The sequence below is a fragment of the Nanorana parkeri genome, unplaced genomic scaffold, assembly GCF_000935625.1.
Source record: "Nanorana parkeri isolate BGI_ZX_2015 unplaced genomic scaffold, ASM93562v1 scaffold2486, whole genome shotgun sequence".
In the NCBI taxonomy this organism is placed as follows: domain Eukaryota; kingdom Metazoa; phylum Chordata; class Amphibia; order Anura; family Dicroglossidae; genus Nanorana; species Nanorana parkeri.
The window spans coordinates 102,207-116,355 of NW_017308754.1; the positions used below are offsets into that span (position 1 = coordinate 102,207).

The following is a 14,149-nucleotide window of genomic DNA, read 5'->3' on the forward strand; positions in this document are numbered from 1 at the left end:
GAACCCAGACACAAGAGAGGTGTAAACAAATAAGACTTGATTGAGGTTTCGCTAGCTAATAAGGAATGTCCTGACGTTGAATTGCTCACCCTTCTCTCTCTCTTGCCGTGGTATATTGTGCTCCGGTTTGTATCCGCACCCTTTTCCGGTAAATTTTTCACAAGCCAAATGAAATTCTTTCTTGTGATGAGGTCGGATAAAATGGTAAAATCCTGTAAACGAAAAACAGAGGCTTATCGTTTTAGAACATATACTAGAAGGCAAAAGTTTGGTGTGCACCTGACCATCACAACCACTATATAGCCAGCATGTGGTCACACCTTCCATTGATTAAGTTCTGGTGTTTCCAGTGAAGGGTACAGTTCATGCTACAGCATAGAAAGACATATTAGAGAATTGTGAGCTTCCAACCTTGTGTCAACTGTTTGGTGAAGGCCCTTTTCGGTTCCAGCTTGACAGTGCCCCTGTGCACAAAGCCAGCTTCATTAAGATGAGCACCTGTGCACAAAGCCAGCTTCATTAAGACTAAAGGTGCCCATACACCTTACGATTATCGTACGATAATCGTATGCGATCGACTTTTCCTAAACACGCCCGAGCCCATCCTTAATTAAGACAAGCCCGTCTGCACAAAGCCAGCTTCGTTAAGACGTGGCTTGATTAGTTTGGTGTGGAGAAACTAGAGTAGCCTACACAGAACCCTGAATTCAACTCAACTGAACACCTTTGGCATGAACTGAAATGCAGATTGTGAGCTTGGTTTTCTCATCCAAAATCAGTAACTGATAAATGCTTTTTTGGCTAAATGGGCACACATTCCCATAGGCACACTCCAAAATCTTGTAAAAAGGCATCCCAAAATAGTGGAGTCTGTTATAGCTCATGGAGGAAGAGGGGGTGGGGGGGGGGATGCAGCTCCACAATAATGCCCATAGCTTTAAATAAGATGCCCAACAAGACAAGCTCATATACAGGTGAAACTCGAATAATTAGAATATGGTGCAAAAGTAATTGCAGTAAGTGCTGCAAAAGGGGCCCAAACCAAGTACTGAGTACATATGCATGCTTGTACTTTTCAGAGGTCCGATATTGTTCTATGTACAATCTTTGTTTTATTGATTGCATGTAATAATCTACTTTTTTGAGGTTGTGGATTTGGGGTTCTTGGGGTTTTCATGAGCTGTAAGCCATAATCATCACAATGATGACAAATCACGGCTTGAACTATCTTGCTTTGCATGTAATGAGTCTCTCTCATATATTAGTTTCACCTTTTAAGTTGCATTAGTAAAATAAATGAACTTTGTACGATATTCTAATTATTTGAGTTTCACCTGTAGGTGTAACGGTCAGGTGTGCACAAACTTCTAGCAATACAGTGTACTTTGTCCTTTGTATGGTAAATGTGGATAAAAGTAAATTTTGCATCCTCATATCGCTGAGCTTTTGCATATAGACAAGATAACTTCTCACAACATTACGATTCATATATTAAATCTGTCAGAGATTTCTTTCTTTTAGGCCATGCTATGAAGACTATCAGACTGCGATGTTTAATTTTTCTACCTGCTTAATACTTTTTTATTAAAATGAAGAGAAACCCCCCCTAACCACCCTTCCTGTGTGTGCTTGCAGCTTGGTTAAAACCTGGCCCTAGTAATACACAATCTGGATGCCCTTTTGTATGCAACTCCACATGCATTTAGCCACAATTAAAGGGCTAGTTCACCTATCTTTTTTTTTTTAAAACAAAAAAGCATCAGAAAAAGTAGGCAAAACTGGCTCCTGGGATTCTTCCAGCCCAGGTTATGGGTGAAAAAACACAAATGGGAATTCATCAAAACTGGAGCAGACAAAATCTGGAGCAGCTGTGCATGGCAGCCAATCAGCTTCTCGCTTTCATTTTCAAATCTTAACTGAACAAACTGAAGAGAGAAGCTGATTGGTTGCCGTGCATGGCTGCTCCAGATTTTGTCTGCTCCAGTTTTGATAAATTCCCCTCACGCAGTTTTGTAACTAGAAAAATAATAATTAGGCTTGGCTCACGCTGTGATGATCGGCACAGAACAACCATGACGGCTACTTGCCTCTCATCAGAACATTCTTTCCTGGGTCCTGACAAAAGAGAGCACAAAGCTTTGGAATGAGCGCCTGCAGATCATCGGTCGCCTTATAGTCTTTAAGGGCTGCTGTAAAAATGGCGTAGCTCTCCTCACTAAGACACTGCTTGACGGAAAACAAAAACATATCTGCGGCGCCCTTCTTCTTGCTGGAAGGAGAATTGTCATCTGCAGTCTGTGAAAGAAGCATAATATAGGAGAAAGGAAATAGGAAAGCTATGCCAATCAAGCTGCCTATAAACAATAAGACCCAGGATCCCCAAACAGCAAACGATTTGTTTTTTTGTGGTCACACCGCTGTATACAGAGTGCTTAAAGTGTACAGCAGTGTCACACAGAGACACACGGCCATGAAAAATGTGAACAAATACAGGTCTCTGACATTTGATACTGTTATGTACTCTCAGATGCTGGGAGACAATGTTTGAGATCAAACAGTTGACAGGGCAGCCACTCTCCGATTTCATGTGACTCCTAACCTTGGACTCTCAAGTAAGTGAAGCTAAACAAGGAAGCAACTACAGATCTTTAATAAGCAAGTTTGCATAACTGAAGAGCCCCTGAACCCAACACACTTTGGATACATTGAAAAGTGTGACAAGCGCTTGCACAGTCTCATCAGGCCTCCTTCCGGTGCCTTCCTTTTGGCCGGTGACAACACCCAGCACCTTTCATGAGAAATTAGAAGGAACAGAGAAGAGGTGTGACAAGAGCCTCCCTCCGGTGCCGTCCTTTTGGCCTGTGAGAACACCCAGCACGTTTCATGAGAAATTAGAAGGAACAGAGAAGAGGTGTGACAAGAGCCTCCCTCCGGTGCCTTCCGTTTGGCCAGTGAGAACACCGAGCACATTTCATGAGAAATTAGAAGGAACAGAGAAGAGGTGTGACAAGAGCCTCCCTCCGGTGCCGTCCTTTTGGCCTGTGAGAACACCCAGCACGTTTCATGAGAAATTAGAAGGAAAAGAGAAGAGGTGTGACAAGAGCCTCCCTCCGGTGCCTTCCTTTTGGCCTGTGAGAACACCCAGCACGTTTCATGAGAAATTAGAAGGAAAAGAGAAGAGGGGTGACAAGAGCCTCCCTCCGGTGCCTTCCTTTTGGCCGGTGAGAACACACAGCACGTTTCATGAGAAATTAGAAGGAACAGAGAAGAGGTGTGACAAGAGCCTCCCTCCGGTGCCTTCCGTTTGGCCAGTGAGAACACCGAGCACATTTCATGAGAAATTAGAAGGAACAGAGAAGAGGTGTGACAAGAGCCTCCCTCCGGTGCCGTCCTTTTGGCCTGTGAGAACACCCAGCACGTTTCATGAGAAATTAGAAGGAAAAGAGAAGAGGTGTGACAAGAGCCTCCCTCCGGTGCCTTCCTTTTGGCCGGTGAGAACACACAGCACGTTTCATGAGAAATTAGAAGGAAAAGAGAAGACGTGTGACAAGAGCCTCCCTCCGGTGCCTTCCTTTTGGCCGGTGAGAACACACAGAACATTTCATGAGAAATTGGGAGGAACAGAGAAGAAGATTAGACCGCAACCTATGAAAGATGTGTCTACAATTTGAATGACAGAAGATTCTGGTTTTGGAGGTTCCTAGAAATACACGGAGGAGTCTTAGGCGACTCTTGCTCCTGATGAACACTCCAAAAGCCAGTTTAAGGTTTAATGAGGTCACATGTACACGTTAAGCATAACCTAAAGTGAACCATTTCTAAAAAATTTAATTTCAACAAGAAACAAAATGTTCTATTGAGAAGGTTGCTACACAACTTTAAAAAAATTCTGACATACTTTGTTGTTAACGATCTTAATCTTTTTCTTTCCTCCCCTTCTTTCATCATCCAGCCTCTTATCGTGCTGAAGAGACAATGTGGAAAGACGTGTAGTCTGTAAGAGAGAGAAGAAAAAAAAAAGGATTACTAATGCCTCCTATAAAGGGATTCAAAATTGAGTCTAAAATGAATCAAACTCATCATTGTCACCTTCTCATCCGAGCTCAGGTCCTCCTGATTCCTCTTTTCACTGTGATCCAGAGCGTCCAGGAGGCTAGCCGGGCGGTGGGTGGTGACCCCTAAACTCTGTTCGTATTCATCACAAAAGTCAGACTCTTGGCTGCCCCCTAAGACATAAAAATACAAACCATAAACAATGTATACATGAGGCAAAACTATTCATGTGGATCTGAACAGCTGAAGATTTCCTATATTATAAGGAACATCTAGAATGTTAACGGGGCAGTGTTACCATGAAAAATGTACCCTGTGTCTGGAAATCTTCATGAGAAACAGAAGTGTACTTGCTGCGTCTAGGTATTCCTGTGCCATGAGCCTCTCATTTGCAGTGTGAGACTATCTAAACCCTTGGTTGTCAACTGGTGGGTCGTGACCCAAAAGTGGGTCGTGACCCCGTGTTCAGTGCGTCACTGCATGCCTTCCACTTTTCTAGAGGAGAGGCTCCTCTGCCTCCCCCTAGCGCAGCACAGTCTGTTTTCACGCCAAGCAGCCTTTAAAAATATGCTGCATGTTGCAGAGTGTCAGCTTGAGATGGGATGGGGCTGTGGCCGCAAGGGAGCTCCATCCACACGTGTATTGCTTACAGCTCCTTCACGTGTCCTATAGAGGTGCCTGGACCAGAGTGACATCACATTCTGGCTCCCTGCACCTCTACAGGGCGCGCATGGGAGATGTACAAGCAATGCACATATGGATGTAGCTCCATCATAGCACAGCATCGCACACTGGACTCCAGGCTGAGCATCCACTTCAGTTCTCTCTGACTGGGTGGACCTTAAAGAAAAATTACAAAAATGTTTTGGAGTGTGTGGGAGAATGTGTCTGTGGTTGTGTATGTATGTCAGTGTTTTTGGGGGCCCATTCACACTAGTACAGTGCTTTAATCACATAGTACCATATGATTACTGCACTGTACCACTTAATTACACCTACCGTGCATTCTGGTGTGGGAGGTGTGTTGCATTGCCATTCATTTAAATGGCTCCTCAAACGCACCTCCCGCCCACAGTTCGTACACCTGCACTGGTATGTGCGGTACCCTAATGCCGTGCGTTCCATTGCAGTGCGACATGGGTCGTGACTTAATGACCAAGGACAAACGTGGGTCCTGAGGTTACACAGGTTGGAAACCACTGATCTAAACTACTACTACCTGTGACTGCAGTGTAAGGATCTCCCTGCTTTTGCTTTATTCATTCTATGGATCTGTGCTTCGTCCACCTCTCTTGATTTTACCCCAGTCATCAGATCACCAATCATTAGGGGGAAACGCTAACGTGAGGATGCAAACCTCTACCTCTACCAAGATGTCTGCCTCCACAGGGAGGAGAATTGAGGCATGGTAAGTCAATAACAGGGAACGGAATAGCTGTAGGGAGCCCACAGGTAATATTACCTTTGTCCTCTTTGTACACAACTTTCAGAGTTCCAATAGATCACTTGACCCTTACCGCAATCTCTCTTCCGCTTTAAGCTTGGCACATGCGAGTCCAGCATCTTTGCTTTTTTAAAGGCATCGCGGAGGCTGGATGATGCACGAGAGGATTGAGAGGGGGAAGAGGAGTCCAGGGAACACACAGCAGGACCTCCATCTTTCTTAACTTTATGGAGTGCAGGAGGCGGCATCTGCACAGGAGACACAAAAGTGAGTTGTCCCTTCAGGAGGAACTTTGCACAAGTGGCTTCATTTAATTTCTCTTTTTAAAACCATGATAAATGCAAACTAAGGCCCGGTTCACACCTGGGCGTTTTGTAGTGCGTTTGAACGCTCTGAAAAAACGCTCAAACACCGAAATCTCATTATTTCCTATGGGTATGGTTCACACCTGGGCGTATTACAGGCCGTATGAAGGCGCTACAAAACGTCCTAAGCCCAAAGAAGTACAGGAGCTCCTTTGGGGCGTTTTTGTTGCGCGTTTCCATTGGGATACAGCCAAGTAGCCCTCGGAAATGCGCGTTTGTCGGTAAAAACGCGCGTCACGGAACGCGCAACAAACACGCATATTCGATACGCCTAGGCGTGAAGCCAGCTTAATGCAACCAAGGCGATCGTATGCTCGTTCTGTTCTCAAGCCTATACATATTGCTCCTTTCACTCACGATTTTCTGTGCCACACGGAAGAACTGGGACACATCACGGATGATATGACCAAAATTGTCATAAACGCGTACGTATGGACGGACCCAGGAGGGAAGTTGTGAGTGAGCATTGCTATGCGTGAACCTGGGCAAAAGAAGAAATAAATATAAATAAATCACACAGCCTACTTCAGTTATGTCAGCACAAATACTACTTATGTTTGGCACAAATACTAACTTTGCACTCCTTTGCAGTCCTATCACAAATCTACAGGCAATAGATTGTCAAAAATGTACATACCTGCAGAGGCTTTCTTCAGCCACCAGCACTGGAGAACAGACATGGAGTCACATGAACACCATTTAAGGAAAGGTTTAGGAAGACCCAACAATTTAGTGTATCATCCTAAAAACAAATCTCATCCCTTGGCCACATATCATCCAGCTGCAGAGCTCTCAATTGAGAATTGATTAAAATGTGATTAGTGACCGCGCAATAGGAAAGGGGTGGATAAATCTGAACTCATGGCACAAAAACTCTCAATTAAATATATTACTCAAAAGCCACAAAGGAGACTGTAAACCCACTTTTGTGTTCACCAAATGCCTTTGCAAGTTGTAAATCATGTAAAAGTAGTGTGGACATCATCATTGTGTTGCACATAGCCTGAGCAGAGCTGTACAAGAAGCCCATCAGGCCCCAATCACTACAGGCTGCCAGCAAAAAACTACAGGAAGGGGCAGAAAGAAGACCAGTCACTCTGCAGTAGTAGAGAGAGCAGCAGTAACAAGTCTTTATTACAGGAGGGGGTGGATACAAGTCCAGTTACCCTGCGCAAGGAGAGAGAGCAGCAGTGAGCTGTCTTTATTACAGGAGGGGGCGGACACAAGACCAATCATCCTGCACAAGGAGGGAGAGCAGCAGTGAAATCCTTCCTGTCCAGGTGGTGGTGAGTGACATTCTGCATGCGGTGGGGAAGATTCGGGTGCTTGAGACAGACAAGTGGAGGCAGGGGGCTTGGTTGAAGGCGTGGAGGGGTATCAGGCCTCCCTGACTTGCAGGAGTCTCTCTCCGGGTGTGTGGCTGTCTGTCTCTTATCACCCTAGATTTTGTTCTTTAAGATTTTTGAAAAATGGCTGCGTGCATAGGTGACGGGTTGGGCCTCTTAGGCCTTCTCTGCTGCTTCATGTAAATAGTTGGTGGATCTTTAGGCGTGAGGCTGTTTATGCAGCAATGAAGCTTTGCCTGTCTGTGTATAGGTATATAACTTTGTGGTGTACTGAATATTTTTTATGTTTTGATCTCTGTTCAGTTAATATTATGGTTATGTTTTGTTACTTTTTTATATAAACGTTGCTTGAGTATTTTAATAAAAAGATTAGCAGCAGTAACAGATCTTTGTTCAAGGAGAGAGAGAGCAGTATTGACCTGTCTTTGTTCAAGGACAGAGAGCAGCAGTGACCAGTCTTTATTACAGGAGGGAGTGGAGACAAGACCAGTCACCCTGCACACGGAGAGAGAGCAGCAGTGACCGGTCTTTATTACAGGAGGTCGCAAAGACAAGACCAGTCACCCTGCACAAGGAGAGAGAGCAACAGTGACCGGTCTTTATTACAGGAGGTCGCAAAGACAAGACCAATCACCCTGCACAAGGAGAGAGCAGCAGTGACCGGTCTTTATTACAGGAGGGGGTGGAGACAAGACCAGTCACCCTGCGCAAGGAGAGAGAACAGCAGTGACCGGTCACTATTACAGGAGGGGTGGAGACAAGACCAGTCACCTTCATTCGTTATTACAGGAAGCTCCAAGTCTCACACTGGATTACTGCACAGTTCTGAAAGAAATACACAAATTACACCAAGTTTCAAAGAAGAATACACATGACTCTTGTATGAGGACAGTATTTGTGTATTCCAGAGTTCAGCTTTATGAGCCCTTTAACAAATAGCAACGTGTGAAATGTGGTCCCTAAGAACTGAGATTTCATGTCATCACTGACATGCCTACCTTGTTCTGATTCATGTCTTCGAGCTAAGCATGATACTATTAAAACAAATGCGATAATTTCCTAAGATAAAATATTGGTCAGTTAGTCAGCCAGTATCCTCAGGGGAGATGTAAAACTCTAGTTTATGAGTAAGAATGGTGGGGGGAAAAAACCCACAAAAGGAGCAGCCAGTGTAAAAAATGAAACCAATGAATCTGAAGAACGACTGCTGTTACTGGTCATGTTTAAGTTTATATTGTGAGGTTACAAAACGATATTAAAGTGAAAACGTTTACCCTCGTCATATACACAATTTTAGGTAACTGAGGCTCCCATTTATAATTTAAAAACACAAATTTATATGCATGCATTCAATGTTTAAATGTACAGTATTTGGAAGCAGAGATTTGCTTCCCCAGCTTCATCTCCTGGCTCTAAGAGCTGGAGACTGTGTACAGGTTGGAAACTGCTGAATGTCTCTCCGATCAATGCGGGAGACCCGCCGAGCCATTCCCGGGCGCCGCACGAGGACTGGGGTGCCTGGGGAAGACAACGCGGTACAGTGGGGGGCCGTCGCACGGTACAAACGATCTGGCGGCTTTACAGACGCCGGATCGCCTGTACGTTAACAGCCATCGCTGGCTGTTAAAAGTGGTAACAAGAACGGCGTTAACCACTTTAATGGGCCGCTGTCTATAGACGTATTGCGGCCCATAAGTGGTTAATGGGACGAAAACGATTTTCATTTGGTACCCAATTTTCGTTAACAGTAGGGCTGCAACAACTAATCGACATAATCGATTATAATCGATTATTGAAAAAGTTGTCAACTTTTTCAATAATCGATTAATCGGCTTCCGATCAGTTGGCCCTGTTCACGGCTCCACACACGCTGCGCGCCATTCCATTTCACTATATTGCACACCACGCTATTTTTTTTCTTTTTTACTTCCACCGCTCCAAGCTTGCTCCTGTGATGGACTACAATCTCAATACAAACTAGTAGTCCCATCACTGGAGCCATTTTTTAAAATGTATTTTATTGTTTATCCGATTAATCGAACTTAATAATCGGCTAACTAATCGATTTTGAAAATAATCGTTAGCTGCAGCTCTAGTTAACAGGATTAAAACGAAATCCATGCCTCTGCTGCCGCCCTGTTTTTACACTTCACCGCCCCGTTCCTCCTCTGCCCCGCCCACTGTGCCTACGCTGCCATACCCTGTCTGCTATTGGACATTTTTAAATGCAATAGCCAATTGCAGGCTGGCTATTGCACCCATCCACTGTCAATCAGCAGAGGAGGACCTGATGGAGAACTTTCTCCTCCAGTTCCCTCTTCCGCTGATTGACAGCAGGTAGAGGGCGGGTGCAATAGCCAGCCTGCTGTTGGCTATTGCAATTACAAAAATCCAATGGCTGTCTATTGCTCCAAGCCACTGCCTGCTGTGCTGACATCAGCAGCTTGTGAGACCCCCCCCCCATGTGATAACAATGAAGTAAAAAAAAAAATGTAAACAATAAAAGTTAAATAAAATGAAAAATAATTCCAGGGCTATATAATGAAATGAGTTTGGAAATGTTAGAAAAAATGCTTAAATAATGCATTACACTAAAAATAAATTCAATTTTTGTTGACTACAATCGACTTGAATTTCATTAAACTAAACTAGGCTAGGATAAAAATTAATCTGTTGACTAAAATGAGACTAAAAATAAAAAGTGATTTTCGTCAACAGACTAAGACGAAAATGAGATTTGGTGTCAAAATGAACACTGCAATAAAGCCTATAATTAAATCTAGATGGGAAGGGCGAGAGAGAGCGAAACCGCAAGAGAACGCGAGAAAGCCCTGCCAATAAAGCTCATTTAAACTCAATCTGACCTAACACCCAATGTGTTCAACCAGCATTACAGGAGGGTGTATGTAGGAAATGGCTCCCCCAGGGTTAGTACTTCTATCTTACAGAAACTCAGAGTTGGAAAGTTCCTCAATAGTTTACATAGATGTCTGAGATATTTCTCAAGGTCTCTTGCGTAACACTAGTCATTTAGTCAATAAAAGGTGTCAGCTGTGAACTTGTTATCGTTCTGTATCAATTCCCCTTCACTTCCTATTGCCAGTTTCCTGCACTGCACCAACATTCCCAGAATGCAAATGAAGGTCATCAGACTGGCAGGGCAAATAGAAATGCATTGTTTCACAAACAACTTTGAGGAAATAGTCAAATTAAATACCTGGTGATCTGACCTGTTAATGTAAACATTGTTAAAAATAGTTACAAGGTGATTTTTTTTTCTAAGGACAGTTATTTAAATAGTCTCCCCTGACTTAAAGGAGAAGTATGGGGTCAGTGTTTTCCCCCATAGTTCTCTTACGGGTCATGGGAGAACATAAACTAGCGTCCTCCCGTCACCCAAAGCTCAGTATATTGCGAGCTACAGCTCGCGTTATACTGAGGCCGCCGCAGCCGGGACGGATCCCGACATTACTGTCTGGATCCACCCAACAGCGTGATTGACAGCTGGCTCTGCCTATCTAAAGGCAGTGCCAGCTGTACACGCCCTCGCCCCAATCCATTCCGCCAGTCAGCGCTGGAGGATCTAAAAAGGGGAGGGATCCCTGCAGGGAGCCATGACTGACAGTCACTGTTCTCTGCAGGGAGATGATCGAGAAGTGAGCGAGGGACGGTATGCGTTTGATCACTTCCCGATCTTTTGAGTCAAGTTTCATTGTCACACATTGGCTTGAACTACGACGTTGAGCAGTAGATATATGCAAAAACTTTTTTTTAAAACAAACCTTTTGAAATAAAGGTTTAAACTTACCTGTGTCTTCGCCGCGCGCTCCCGTCCGAACAACTGAACATTTCTCGGGCGGCCGCAAAGCATCTTGGGGCGGGCGCATGCGCAGTTCATTGTTCGGCCGTGAGACGAGGACAGACACAAGGTAAGTCTATGGAGCAGTGTGCACCCGCACAGACTCCGTGGGACCTTAGAGGAGGACAGAGGAGTCAGCGCTGGATGGGAGTACCGCAGCAGCGCTGGAGGGACAGCTGAAAACTACATGAAAGAAGATGATCGGATTAAGAAACATCATTTAAGGGAAATCCTTACACTAACATTAGGGGAATTTTTGCAGCTTTAACCGGACATATACAGGTGAAACTCGAATAATTAGAATATCGTGCAAAAGTAATTGCAGTAAGTGCTGCAAAAGGGGCCCAAACCAAGTACTGAGTACATATGCATGCTTGTACTTTTCAGAGGTCCGATATTGTTCTATGTACAATCCTTGTTTTATTGATTGAATGTAACAATCTACTTTTTTGAGGTTGTGGATTTGGGGTTCTTGGGGTTTACATGAGCTGTAAGCCATAATCATCACAATTATGACAAATCACGGCTTGAACTATCTTGCTTTGCATGTAATGAGTCTCTCTCATATATTAGTTTCACCTTTTAAGTTGCATTAGTGAAATAAATTAACTTTGCACGATATTCTAATTATTCGAGTTTCACCTGTAAAAGAGAATGGGTGCGCTAAGTATCCTTACCTGTGATCACACAAAAAGATGGCTCCGTAGTCATGCCGATGTCGGATGACTCTGCCAATGGCCTGGTTTACAGCTCGTGAAGCCTGCTGCCGATACCAGTCCTGCCCGGACAAGTACTGCAGAGAAAGAAAAAAACAACAACTTATCTCAATGTTAAAAAAAAATACAATATAGTTTGTACACAGTAGCACTGTCCTCTTGACTGTTCAGTGTAAAGTGACAATGTCAGTGCAAAGGCAGCCAAGGGAGTGGCTTCACCGTTCGCCTTAGCATACAAAACCGAACAACACAGTTTTTTTAAGTGCCAGTTGCAATAGAGGAAGGAGCAGCGGGGGGAATGCTAGCAAGGTGAGTATCAGGGGGTTTGGATGGGGAACCCTTTGCAAAAAACACTTTCGAATTGTCCTTAAATGAGCAAGACGACAGCGTCTCTTTCATTTACAAGAGAAAAGATAGTTTTATAGCTCAACTACAGACAAAACTTTTTTCTTTATAGACTTGGATACAGTAAAGATTTCTATCAAGCCTTTATTCTTAAATTGGGAAGAGAGGTTGGCAGTGGGACAGCAATACAAGGACAGTTTAAACCAAACCATTTCACTGAGGGAAAGAAAATATGGTTGCAATCTTTGATCCTACTAGAGAGATATCCTCCTGGAACAGGAAGTGAGAGGAAACTTCCCCAATGGGGTCAAAGAATGCAGTAAAGATCCATCAAGGTATTAACACCTACCTTTACTCCTAAAAGCCAGCACACCATGCAACTACTATGAAGCCCAGAGGTAAGCATACCATGAGAGTGCTATGGGGGCAAAAAGGCAGCACACCTTGCAACTGCTGTGAGATCCAGAAGCCAGTACACTATGGGAGTACTCTGGGACCCCGAGACCAGTGCACCAATGCAACTGCTATGCGGCCTAGAAGACAGCACGCCATGTGACTGCTATTAGGCCCAGAAGTCACCACGACCATGCAATTGCTATTGGGCCTAGCACACCATGAGACTGCTATGAGGCCCACAAGCCAGTACACCATGGGAGTAACCAACCTTTTCAAAACGAATGAAAACATGTTGGTTGCAATTGGACCCAAAAGGAAACCGTAATAGTTTGTGGTCAGTTTTTTTTGTGAAAATTTTTGAAAGTGTGCAGATTAATAAGATAATTTTTTTAATCATTTGTACAGTTTTTTATTTTATAAACATACACCAAGGTTCTATTGCACGTTTTTGCAGTGCATGCTGGGCTTTCTTATATGAAAACACAGCATATACAAGGCCATATGAGCTAGCAGAGGGAGAAAGATGCATCTCTCTTCCAATGCATTCAACTGTCTGTGTGTTGTGAACTGTGCTGAACATTACCCTTAATGGCCAAGATGACAGGGTCTCTTAAAATTACCCATAGACAAGAGATTACAGTCAAATAAGCAGGTACATTTTTTGATGATCTCATACTGAAATCTATCTGAAGTTTGAAAATGAAAAGCACCTTCCCAGTAGGTCCCTCCGTTCTCCTCATCTCATCCAGGAACTGCATCTTCAGGACCACCCGAGGGTCCATCCTTGGTGGAAAAGGCAGCCCTGTGATTATCACACCACGACCATTGCAATCTGCAAAATCCAAGCCCTCGCTAGCCTGGAAATGGACAGGGCGTTTAGTAAAGCACGCTAAAGCACGCTGTTTATACTAAATCAGGTTGATAAGGAGCGGGTTACACTAACCTTTCCCCGACACACTGCCAGGAAGCTGGCACCGGTGCTGTTGGGAGCCTGTATCTTGTCATAATACGCTTCCATAACCTGAAAGACAATAAAGGCTGCATGTGACAAGACAGAAAATATCTCCAAAATCTTACGGTGGTCACCACCGGCATAGAGAGCAAGAAGCCTCACAAGGGGCATGCTGATAGGAGGAGAGAGAAGAATGAGACAGAGATGAGCTCATTCATGTGCTGCTACTCCTTTTAATGTCCAGTCACAGGATGGGGAGCAGACCTGTAAGTTAAAGACTGTAACAATCACCTTCAGACGACCGAGGGTCGGACGGACTCTTACCCGCAGCCCCGAGCTCAGGGGCTCCTGCTCTCCCCGCCGCTCTGTGATGTCTCTGCCGCGTGGAGCCACCGGGTAGTGCGCATGCGCGCACTGTGTATCTTCTTAAAAGGTACAGTACACAGCAATTAAGGAACTACCCCGCCCCTGGAAACGACAGCACCCAGACGTCAGCAGGTATAAATGCTAGCCTCACATGTCATTCTGTGCTTGGTTATTGCAGAGTTTGCCTCGTAGTGCCTGAGCTTATCAGTTATCATAGTGTGTTTCTTGTGTACCGAACCTTGCAACTTTCAGACCACGAACCTTGCTGCCGGCCCCTGACCCCTGCTACCCTCGCGGACTACGACTT

At 44.4% G+C, this 14,149-nt stretch overlaps 1 protein-coding gene across 1 annotated transcript in view; it reads right to left on the bottom strand.

Annotated features, from left to right (window-relative positions):
* LOC108801774 (regulator of telomere elongation helicase 1-like) overlaps window positions 1–14,149 on the bottom strand; it is a 53,347-nt gene that overhangs the window by 17,096 nt on the left and 22,102 nt on the right. Inside the window, exons 18-26 of the mRNA XM_018573684.1 lie at window positions 13,468–13,545; window positions 13,235–13,381; window positions 11,745–11,860; window positions 6,220–6,343; window positions 5,565–5,745; window positions 4,090–4,214; window positions 3,899–3,994; window positions 2,088–2,295; window positions 90–212 (exon numbers count right to left, since the gene is read on the bottom strand). Coding sequence (XP_018429186.1) covers window positions 90–212; window positions 2,088–2,295; window positions 3,899–3,994; window positions 4,090–4,214; window positions 5,565–5,745; window positions 6,220–6,343; window positions 11,745–11,860; window positions 13,235–13,381; window positions 13,468–13,545 — 1,198 coding nt within the window. The remainder of the gene's footprint in view (window positions 1–89; window positions 213–2,087; window positions 2,296–3,898; window positions 3,995–4,089; window positions 4,215–5,564; window positions 5,746–6,219; window positions 6,344–11,744; window positions 11,861–13,234; window positions 13,382–13,467; window positions 13,546–14,149) is intronic.